Below are 12,372 nucleotides of genomic sequence, written 5' to 3'. Positions count from 1 at the left end.
ATAAATGTTAGCGTAGATGTGGTGAAAAAGGAACACCTTTACACTGCTGGTGGGAATGTAAACTAGAACAACCACTACGGAAAACAGTGTGGAGATTCCTTCAAGAACTAAAAGTAGAGGAATCATTTGATTCATCAATCTCACTACTGGGATTGATCAATGAATGGATAAAGAAATTGTGATATATATACATTCCATAGAATACTACTTAGCCATAGAAAGGAATGAAATAATGGCAATCGCAGCAATCTGGTTGGAATTGGAGACCATTATTCTAAGTAAAGTAACTCAGGAATGGAAAACCAGACATTGTATGTATGTTCTCACTCATAAGTGGGAGCTAAGCTATGAGGATGCAAAGGCATAAGAATGATACAACGGACTTTGGGAACATGGAGGAAAGGGTGGGAGGAGGGTGAGGGATAAAAGATTACACACTGGGTACAGCGTACACCGCTTGGGTGATGGGTGCACCAAAATCTCAGAAATCACCACTAAAGAACTTATTCATGTAGCCAAACACTACCTGTTCCCCAAAAACCTATTAAAATAAAGCAAAAAACCATCAACAATTTCTAAGAGGTCAAATAGGTTTCAACCATATTGTCTTTATGTGAGGCTTCAGTCTATAGAACATATGCATTCATCACAGAAATATGGAGGTGGCTTAAACGTTAAACAATATAGAACGTTTAAGTAAATGAACAAAAAATGAAATATATAGGCTCTGTATTTACAGTCCTGGGGTTCAGATCTCTGCTATCTGTATGACCTTGAGCAGGCTAGTTAAACCTTACTTTCCTTATCCATACAATGGTGATAAAAGTGGCTCCTACTCTCACAGAACTGCTGTGAGGATTAACTAAGCTAATACATGTATAGAACTTAGATTAGTGCATGACACAATGTCTAAGTGTTCAATAAGTGGTAGTTATTACTGTTATTACAAATAGACTCCCATCAGAATTGAGGCAAAATATGTGTGAACAGAGTATCTGTGGTTACAGTTACTGGAAGAATTGTATCTATAGAACTGGAGTTAACCAATTAAAAATATGTTGCTTTCTAAAGTAATGAGGGAAGAAATTTATTCTCCCATATTATGGGGCCATCCGTACTTCATTAGCCCAGCCTTCTACCACCTGAAGCCCCCGATACAGGACTGTGACCACAACTTACTGAATTCAGTCACCGCCTACAAGCTGATCCTACTTACTGCATTTCCTGCATCTTTCTCCAACAGAAGTCAGTTTTAGTATACACACACACACACACACACACACGCACACACGCACACACGCGCGCCTGACATACAATTTTTAAATCTCCAGCTATCATTATAAATAACTGTATCAAGATCACTGGAATTTAAGACAAGTCTTTATTAGCTGTACCTATTCTTTGCAGACAAACATATCTTGTGTTATAGTTGCCTAAATCATCTAGAAGATGGTATCCCAACAGAAACATCACCCATACCTCCAGATTACTCTAAAACATTCTTCTATCACACACACCATTTGGCAACTCCCAACACTGTGCACCTTTCCTTAGAGGACAAGTCAGGAGAAAAAGTTCACACGAAACTGAACTTCGACCAAAGGGTCCACTTATTCCCATCTCTGGAATACAATGATTAGGAAAAAATGTAGTTTTAAATACTTTCTCTTCCTTTCTACCTCTTTTTCTTTTCCTTAAAAAACATCTGCAATGAGTTCTTACTAGAGATAAATAATTTGGTCATTATAATTATTACCAAGCTTCTCTAAGAGCAACAGATGCAGTAAGAAATAGAGAGAGCAACCTAGCTCAACAAAGAAAGTCTTGAACAGCATTCTGGACTTGGTAAGAGAACTCTAAACATTGTTACATAAAAGTCAGTCAGCACTCAGGCCTTAAAACTTACAACTTGCCAGATCTCTTTCTTGCTAGATCTCTTTCAAAGATCTTATAGGAGATTTCTAAAAACACAACTAGAAAGATCCCTGATCAGCTCTCAAAGAAGAAGGTTAACATTAAGCAATAACAGATTTAAGTTTAACTTATTTGTTTCTTAATTTAATAAAAACCAAAACTAATTAACAAAAGCAAAAATAGAACAAAACCTCATACTTTCAAAAGGGACAATAATATGGTCTGCAAGATTTATAAAGGCAGAAAATATTAGAAGTTTCAATACTAAATTTTCTGAAAAACAACAGTCTTCCTCAACAGATAACTGGACACACACAAAAGCAGAAATTCCACCCCTCTCCCCCACAAAAACAGTTAAGTCTATTGAGAATAACTGCTTAGATGGTTTTAGGAGAATGACATAAATTGTGTACAATGTTCCAGGCTGGTGGAAGATAGTTGAGGTAGAAATGTTTTTAGAGGAAATTTGGAACAAAGTCATGTAGTCATGTTTCTGACTAAATGTGAATAAATTAAAATTATAACTTCACATGGATGATACTGGTGAAGTTTCTATTTGAATGCTCAATGTCAGATGTGGTGTCCACACCTGACTAACCATGACTAGATTCTGATTCTACATGTTATGCCTGTCTACAGTAAAAACAAAAGCAGGCAGTGGCAAACAAAAGTAGGCATTGTATTTCACAACTGGCCTAGAATTGTCTAGGTAATTCTGGTATTTCTGAAGACAGGGGGAAGTTTACAGAATGAAGAATGAACAGAAATGATGAAATACATGTTCCTCTTTTTTTAGGTCTTTGACAACAATGCAGTATTTAACACTGAAGAGAACACATGTAATAATCTATAGTCAACTTTGAAACTTTTAGTTGGTGAGCAATATTGACTTTAGTAAGTAAAGCTCTATTGACTTGTTTCTGAATATTGCCTTATTTCTGAACCTACCCATCAAATATTACAAAATAGAAGCCATCCTAGAGATTTTAGCATAACAAAATCTATCAACATATCTAAAAGTCTAGTCCTTTGTTAGACTCCAAGTTTTAAATTTCTGGTCACCATACCCAACATAAACAGCAAAGTTACTTATGTCATTTGGTGTAGGCAGCAGCATATTGTGGTGAACAAAACAATTTTGACTATCACTTACTGATTATGTAATCTTAGGTCAACTACTTAACTCCTTTGAGACACTGTTTCCTCATCAGCAATGTGGGTCTAATACGTATCTTCCCCTTATTTGGCTTATAAAATGAAAAAATGTTTATAAATGAGTGCCTAGAACAGCTGCCAGCACAGAGTATGACTCCATGCATGTCACATTCCTCCCCATTTCCTGATAAAAAGTCAATAAATTAATAAAACTATTATTTATTTGTATAATGTTAATATTTTCAAAACATTTACTTCTGGGTATTAAAAATAATGTAGATATTTACTCACATGCAACAATTTTATATTTTCATATGGTAAAAACGAAGTATGCACTCTATCCATGCATATATGCATATGTATATGTGTGTATATATGTGTGTATATATGTGTGCATATATATACATACTGAGAAAGGATGAGAGCAGTCTACTTAAGGGTCCATAGCTAGTAAGCTGTCTAGGAGGGATGTCAACCCAATTAGACTCCAGAGTCTATGTTTAACCATGTTGTTTCCTAATATAGGTAAATAAAAAGCAAAAAACAAAAAATAGTCACCTGAAACTTCTCTCTTTCTCTTTCCACACACATACACACAAGCATGCACATGCACACACATTTATGAGAATGCAGTATGTATGTCGGCAATGAATAATTCAGCTTGCCTAGATGAAAGAATTCACAATGAGGCAATTAGAAATATAGCTGAATTTGCCAGAAGTATGGTTTAAACCTGTAATCCCAGAACTTTGGGAGGTTGAGGCAGGAGGACTGTTTGAGCCCAGGAGTTCCAAGCTGGCCTGGGCAACATAGCAAGATGTCTCTATAAAAAATTAAAAAACAAAACAAAACACCTAGCTAAGTATGGTAGCAGGTTCCTGTCTGTAGTCCCAGCGACTTGGGAGAGAATCACTTGAGCCCAGAACTTTAATGTTATGGTGAGCTATGACTGCACCACGTACTCCAGCCTGGGTGGCAGAGTGAGACCCTGTCACTAAAATATTTTAAAAAAAGATCCCAGCACTTTGGGAGGCACAGGCAGGCAGATCACGAGGTCAGGAGTTCGAGACCATGTAAACCAAATAGTGAAACCTCGTCTCTATTAAAAATACAAAAAAATTACCCGGGCATGGTGGAGGGTGCCTGTAATCCCAGCTGCTAGGGAGGCTGAGGCAGGAGAATTGCTTGAACCTGGGAGGTGGAGGTTGCAGTGAACTGAAATTGTGTCATCTGTACTCCAGCCCAGGCAACAGTGTGAGGCTCTGTCTCAAAAAAAAAAAAAAAGAAAAAGAAAAAGAAAAAAGAAAGATCAGTGTGCAGATGGGTGGAAAAAATTTTTTAAAGGGAAAAATAAATTTTAAACAAGAAAAGAAATATAGCTGAATTTATAAGGAAGGCCTTGAGTATCAAATGATGAATCTGAATGTAATCCTACAGGTAGTGTGAAGCAAACACAACAGACGAGAGAAAGAGGGAAAAAGGAAGAGACAGAGTGAAGAGGAAGGAAGAAAAGAAAGTGGGAAAATGCCAAGACTGCATACATTTTGGGCTACATAAAAAGTGCTGGGGATTTTATACCAATGTGTGTAAGAACTACAAAAAAGAGATAATTAAAGTGCTACGAAAGATCAGAGAGGGAATGATTAATTCCAGCTGGGGTAAGAAAGAAATGCTTCAAGGAGAAGGTAGTGTTCAGCTGACTCTTGAAGCAGCAGCAAACCTGGCTCTTTTAGATTGGGCTTCTTAGGCTTTATCGAAGCTGCAAACTCTAAAACAAAGGCTAAATATGTGGTGCAACACCAGAAGTGGAATTAACTGAATTATTTCAGATTTAAACCAGTCATAATATCCTTTTGAAAGGATTCTGAAAAATCCTTGACATAAAGTCTTTCAATCCAAAGGTGAGTGAACCATTATTTAGCACTTAATATTATAGTCTACACTTACCATTAAACACTTAGTTTACTTTTTGAGTAGTGTCATTAAAGGCATACAGTATTATTGCTGATAAATCGCCAGAGGATCCTTATCTCTGCCCTTATCTCTGAGAGGTATGGGATAGACATGACATGATAGTCTTTTCTAAAAGGAAAGATACACCCTTTTGAAGTAGCAAAATGATAAGATCCAAGGATCCTGTGATTAATATAAAGCTCTTTAGTCTAGAAAGGAAACCCAAAACTAGCAGGATATTCCCTGGTAGAGCTCAAAAATATGAAAACAGAAACTAAGACATTCTATCATATTTCTGTCATAAAGAATAATTATTTTTAGTTTAATAAATATGATAGAATGTCTTTTCTCCTTCTATGTTGTATTTGAAAAAATTAACTTTATTAGGTGTCTACTGTGAAATCAAAGTATAAAATTCAATCAAACAATCATTTACAAACAGGTACTAATGACAAAGAAAAACAAAAGAGTCTAATTAGAACAAATCATCAATTTTGGCAAAATACAGATAAACCATATCCTTAACTAAATAAACAAACTTATTCATTAGGATGAGGAATCTCATCAGGATTTGCTTTGAAAAAAGGGAGGATTCATCTAATTTTTACAACCTAGAGCTATGGAATATGTAGCCACTAGTCACATGAACACTGCGGAACACTTGAAATATAGTTAGTGAGACTGAGGAAGTGAATTTTAAATTGTATTTAATTTTAATTAATTTAAATCTAAATATTCCCCTAAGGCTAGTGGCCATCACTCAGTTCGAAAAGCTTTAGTATACATACAGTATCTTACTAAAATTCTCTTTAAAAGTAAAATTTTTTAAAACTTGAAAATTATTGACTTTCAGGTATTAGTAACAGTAAATAACAGCTAAGCAAAAAAGTAGTATTTCTGATATAAAATGTCAGAGTGTGATCTAAAAGCTTATTTATCGCATACAGCAAACACCAGGAATCATTAAAGCAAGAGTTCCTCTGAACCTCTTATGACACAGGCTTTCGGACAATTACCACATCGACATACCAGGGTTCCATTTATGTCCTGACTCAGGTTCTTCATCTCTCCCACAATGAAAGCAACCAGGTAAGTGCTCATCTTCACACTCTCAGAAAACTCATCCTGAACAAGTCCATCTTCTAGAATGACTGATGACTTCTACAAGCAGAGGGGAAAAGACAGTTCTGTAACTATAGGAATAAATGGCAATAACAAACAAACAGAGAAACTGAAAATTCAAATAGGAAATAAGTGGTAAACATGCTAGCATATTATAACCTCTCAGTATGAATTTCTGCAAAGAACATGGCTCTTAGTGTCAGTCTGTTGTACCATCCTTCATCCTGAGGACATACGGAACAGTGAAAATCCTGAAAGATTTTTCAGTCCCAAAGATGACTAAATAAATGTTAAGTTAGAGGTAGTCACGGTGGTTCTGCTTCTCCCATTGAAATACCTTCAAAACCAAAATCCTTCCTTATGACCTGGGATTGCTCCACTCTACTACTACAAATACATCCACAGAAGAAGGAGCTCTAGCTGTGACATCCCTTCAAATGATCTGAAGTGGCTTCATGGAGTGCCATGTTGAGGATCCCCAAGAAAGCTTAGTGGGAACAAAATCAGTAGCAAGTCATTAGAGAAGTCAGCAGCAGACACAAAATGAGGGAATGCAGGCAAGCTTACAGAATTTTCCAACCACAAATTAAAGTAGGCATCTGCCTCTTTAGAGAAAGATGAAGGTGAAGAGTATGGCTGAGTGTGGAGAGTGAGCTGGTACAGTGCTGTCTTGTTATAGATTATGCTCTCTGTTGCCTACAAGATTGGCCCCATAGCCTGCTGGGTACGGCTGCTGCTCCTCTCCCTTAGCCACATGGGTCCAGGAGGCTCTTATCAAGCTGCACAGCCCCTCAGGTGTCCAAGACCAAAAAAAAGAAAAAAAAAAAAAAAAAGAACCCCCTAGGTTCCAGGTTTTGTTTGGCATAAAAACAATTACTGGTTTCACCCTCACTGCATCCCACACAGAGTTAACATCCAAGAAAGAGGCTCCTGTTCTTTTTGTCAATCTCCAAATTATAGCAATATTGGTTTTTCATTTACCAAGAAAATACCAAAACCAGTTATTATTCAACACTCTCAAATAACACTGTTTAGAATAGCAAATTCATCCTGTCTCAGAAAATATTACTCTAATCTTGTGAGTTCATTGTATTAATATTTGCACAACTTAATACACAATGCACACTCACATTTCCTACCCACACATTCCAAGTTCAGCAGGTCTTTCTCTTTCCTCAAGTCCTCCTCAAGGTGACTTCCCAACTGATGCCAATATATTTTAATTTTTATTTAAGTATTTTAAGGAAGAATATTAATGTATATGATTTTAATCATTCTCAACTGTAGTCTGGCAAAGAGGAATTTACGTGTTCTTAAAGAAAGAGACCCATTCAAAGATTTTATATTCAAGGAACAGAACGGTACCTTAGGCATATTTGATAAAGCAGTGTATTGCTCATCCCTTATGATCCTGATGATAAAAGTGGCTTTAAATGCTGGTTCGTCAAAACAAGGAAAAGCAGATCTTGTTGCCAGGGGTTCAAACTGAGTTGCTGCAAAGTACCTAAAACAAACACAAATTCAATCTAGTAGTTACTGAGCACCTACTGTACAAGGCACCCTGCCAAGTATACTAAAATATGTTACAATCCTAGTCATTAAAGGATCTGCAATAAACTGGGAAAGGCAGATGTATATACAATGAACAGAAACTTACATCAGGCTGTAAATCATGTCCTAACAATGAAAATAAAGCAGTGGGAACAAAGGGAAGGAAACAAATTCTGACTAGAGGTGGAAGATATTATAAGGAAACTTGTATAAAACCCGAAGAGGGCCTAAAAAGATGAGTATTTGAAAAGGTGAAGAAGGGAAAAAAGTATACTCTGGAAAGAGTGATTAACACAAGTGTGGCAAGCCAGGTCTCACTAACGCAGGCCTCCATAACAACTGTTTCAGTACTGGCTGAGTGGGTTAAGTTAAATATTAAAAGCCAGTGCCCTTATACAAAGGCTGGAATTTAACAAAAGCCCACCAAGAGTTTTGCCTGGGTCTTAAAGCATGACAAAATAATGAAGGAATTCTTAACATGACCCATTTAGGATTAAATACGTCTTATTGGAGGGTCTGAAGAAAACTCCCCAGGCCTCCACAGACAATTACTGGAGGTCTGAAGAGACTCCCCAAAACTCCGTGGTTAGCAGAAGACAAGATAAGGGTAATCACCCCAGCACCTGGACCCATTTAGATTAAGTAAATTTACTGAGTCTCCAGAGGAAGGTCTTCAAGACTCAGACCTTAGTTATGGATTAAAAGAAATTAATCACTTATGTCTTTAGATAAATGCACACTTACATGTAAACATATAGTTTAGAAGGTATATAAACTCTGGAAAACTTTGTAATTTTGAGTTGGCCTGGCAATAATTTCCAGGCCTTCTCCCTGTATAATTGGTTATAGAAATAAAAGGTCTCTTCCCAATTCATCTGCATCTCATTATTGGGCAGCAAAAAATAGCAGCCTGACCCTCAGTTTGGTCTGGGAACACAAGAGAGCAGTGCACGTGCAGAAACTGGGGGTGGCTGCCCAGTGTGGCTGGAGATGAAGCCACAATGGTAGGCTGCAACTGGGCACTGAGGTCTTAAAAAGGTTTCTGATGGAAGATTATTAAGAAGGGTGGTCATTAATTGCTGTGAATTATCTGTACAGACTCTGGCTTCACAACACTAAACCTCAAATTCACAGCTTGCATTTTCACAAAGACTGAAAACATTAGGTGTCCTGTAGTATTTTTCTTTCCTTTACTCTCCTCAGAGATTAAAAGAAATTTCCTCCTCTTTCTATAGCACACCAGCAACAGTTGAGAATATGACACACAGAAAAATCTTCAATTACAGTCCGGGCCAGGTGGCTCATGCCTGTAATCCCAGCACTTTGGCAGGCCAAGGTGGGCGGATCACTTGAGGTCAGGAGTTTGAGACCAGCCTGGCCAACATGGTGAAACCTCATCTCTACTAAAAATATAAAAATTAGCCAGGCATGGTGACACATGCCTGTAATCCCAGCTACTCAGGAGGCAGAGGCAAGAGAATCGCTTGAACCTGGGAGGCAGAGACTGCAGTGAGCCGATATTGTACTACTGCACTCCAACCTGGGCGACAGAGCAAGATGCTGTCTCAAGGAAAAAGAAAAAAAGTCCTTGATTACAGGTTGGTGGAAAAGCATAAAAAGAAACAAGGAGAAATGTAGATTTTCAGTTAAGTAAAAGAATAACACAGATCTGAACTTGGGAGAGCATCCCAATGTGGCTATAATCCTGGCAAATACGGCCCTGGTGTGCATGTTTCAGGTACCAATCAATATAGCACATATACAACCACCTTGGAGGTGGTAGCTTCTCTTATTTCAGGCTTAGTTTCCACTACTAGAAGATAAGGAGAAAAGAAAGAGTATGAGATTTGGAGTCAGATGACCCAGACTCTATAATTTACTAACCACATGACTTTGGGCAGATCAGTATCCTACATCTCGTACATTTCAATGTCCTTATTAGTTAAATTAGGACTGAGATAGAATCCACTGCCGAATACCAGGGTTTTTGTTAGAATCAAATAAAACCATTTATAATAAAAACTACTTGTATACCATATGGTCCTAAATACTAGGATTTTTGTTAGAATCAACTGAAACTATTTATAATAAAAACTACTTGCATATCATATGGTCCCTAATAGATATTTATTACAAATGCAAAATAGTCCTAACTTCTTCCACACTTAAAATTAGTGTACTTTTTTGTTTTTGTTTTTTGTTTGTTTTTGCTTTTTTTCTGTTAAGGATGTGTCCCCAAATAACTGTTGCTATTGGATTGGGTAAACTGCAAGAAAGGTAGCAATCAACATACATGAAACAATTTACACATATTATGTTTCTAACGTTTCATTTCTTCAACCCACCCCCAACATTCTTATCTAGTTAACAGAAGATTTTGGAAGAGAAGCATAAGGGACCAGGGAATAAAGTTTGATGTTATCCCTACTATTCATACAAGAGAGACCCACCACTTTTGGATAAAAATTAGATCATAACACACTAATGCAAATAAAACCTTAAACTGTTAAGAGATCCAATCATAACTATCTCACATAAAAATCCCTTTGAGAAGGCTGTTGCTTGATAATACTTATAATCTATCTGTTCTATCTATGCTGAATAACTTGAAGCTTATTCTTTCACTGGAGAGTATATTTCCTTTCTAAAATACTAAAGTTCAACACTTTATCAAGTAGTGTTCAAGGCAATTACAAATTAACTGGGGATAAGAGAATTTTAAGCACTGGGGATAACAATGTACAAAGGGAAGCAAGTATGAACTAGAGAGGCAGTGCACCATGGTGGTGAAGAATGTGGCTTCTGTAGTTAAAATGACCTTGGGTTTGAGTTCTCCCTCTGCTACCTGCTTGCCATGAGATGCTGGATAAGTTACTTTATGTGCCTCTGCTCCCTTAGCTGTAAAATGAGTATTATGTTAACATCTATCTCTTAGTGAGTTTGACAGAATAAAAGACTCAACATGTGAGATGCCTGGAACAGTTTCCAGCCCTTCAGTTCCAGGTGAATACTGGCCATTATTATCATCAGAAAGTTCACCATGGTAGGTGAGAACTGCGAGAAAGAAAAACAAGGGCCAGATCAAAAACAGTCTTGAATTAAATCCTGTTAGAAATGAGGAACTGCTGAAACACATCCCTATCCTGAATTTGTTTACTAGTTCTTAGTATCAGTTTGTTATCTAGGACTTTAAGCCTATCATAAACAACTTCTAGATTTAACTCCAAGGTTACTGATTGTCTCTATCTCTTAGATCACATGGGTAAAAAAGGTAAAGTTCCCTTACAACAAGCAGTGTCTATGCAAGGTGTCTGACATTTACATACAATAGTTTTCCAATCAACAAGAAATATATCCCTTACTTTATCTACCAGTATAAACATGTATTCTAATCATACCTCAGAGAAGAAAAATGTATAAAAGCTTCTCTAACAGAACTAAGCAAAATTAAAAGAGAGAAAGACCAAAAAAAAAAAGCTTTGAATTATAGTTTTCAGACATCTTGAAAGGTATAAATAATCTAAACATTTACCTGGAATCAGGATGTACTATCATGTAGGGGATTCATTTTACTGAAACTTTTATTTTGTTTTGAATAGCAGAGTTTCACTAACTCATTTATTTTAATAGGTTATAAAATACTGTTTTATAATACTCTTAATTTTAAAGAAACATATTCCATTTTTCCGACATTTTCCACAACTCAATCCAGCCCATGGCAAGAGTCAACAAGTGGCCATACCAAAAATCACCTTACTCTGCTACATTTATTCCTCCCATTAAATAGTTAACGGGTACAAGGATTCCAGGATCAATGTCCTAAAAGTCTGTTTGCATACTAAGAACATTGTTTTTATGTATATCTTACATTTCCTGGGGATAATAGGCATTATAGAAGGAGAACTAAAGGCAAGAACTTTCAAGTTCCCATTGCAATTATACATTTGTGTTTAATGCTAGATCTTAGGCAAGAATTGAAATGCAGGGCCAGTATGCCACTTATTTTAAAAGTATTACATAGAGGGAAAATAAAATAAAAATTATTTATCTGAATAGAATTATGGATCTTGCTTTGTCTCTTTCTCCATTTAAGAAGGATCAAAAAGTTTCCTTTAGATGTAGAATACTCATTTCTAACTATTTCTCTTAACATGTCAACATACATTAGCCAAATGGTCAGCATCAGTAATTCACATACTGTTTTACAGAGTAATATTGAGAGAATGATCCAATTGCATAAAGCAGATGTAGTGAGGACTTTGTGCACAAGACAACTGGTATCACTGCTACTTAAGAATAACCTCCATACTGTGTGAACTCCATCTTCCCAGAATTTTAAACTACATGCTATGAATGCTAAGATTAAAGTACTAAACATATAGTCCAAATAGGGAGCTGAATAATTTTATATTTTGTCTCACCTTTTTTTCTGAACCAAATTAAGTCTCTCCTAGACCTTAAAAAAAATTTCCACCAGAAATGCAAAATAGACTGACATTTAAAAAATAATAAACCAGTAAAGATTAAGGATATTAAAAATGATATATGTAAGCACATCACACTTCACACTTCATGTCCTCTTTCTGTATTTCACTAAGTACCTCCTAAAAGTTCTGCACATTAGGAAAATAGGTCTTAAAGAATAACTTATACTCTTTACTCTGCTTCCCAACAGAC

The 12,372-nt window shown here is 36.4% G+C and overlaps 1 protein-coding gene across 2 annotated transcripts in view; it reads right to left on the bottom strand.

Moving 5' to 3' along the window:
- The window catches only part of LNPEP (leucyl and cystinyl aminopeptidase), a 105,993-nt gene that overhangs the window by 44,705 nt on the left and 48,916 nt on the right, over positions 1-12,372 (bottom strand). For both annotated transcript variants that reach the window (XM_025387272.1, XM_025387273.1), the window contains exons 3-4: positions 7,510-7,648; positions 6,052-6,183 (exon numbers count right to left, since the gene is read on the bottom strand). In XM_025387272.1, coding sequence (XP_025243057.1) covers positions 6,052-6,183; positions 7,510-7,648 — 271 coding nt within the window. The remainder of the gene's footprint in view (positions 1-6,051; positions 6,184-7,509; positions 7,649-12,372) is intronic.

The sequence above is a fragment of the Theropithecus gelada genome, chromosome 6 (genome assembly GCF_003255815.1).
Source record: "Theropithecus gelada isolate Dixy chromosome 6, Tgel_1.0, whole genome shotgun sequence".
Classification (NCBI taxonomy): domain Eukaryota; kingdom Metazoa; phylum Chordata; class Mammalia; order Primates; family Cercopithecidae; genus Theropithecus; species Theropithecus gelada.
This window is presented reverse-complemented; position numbering and strand designations above follow the sequence as displayed.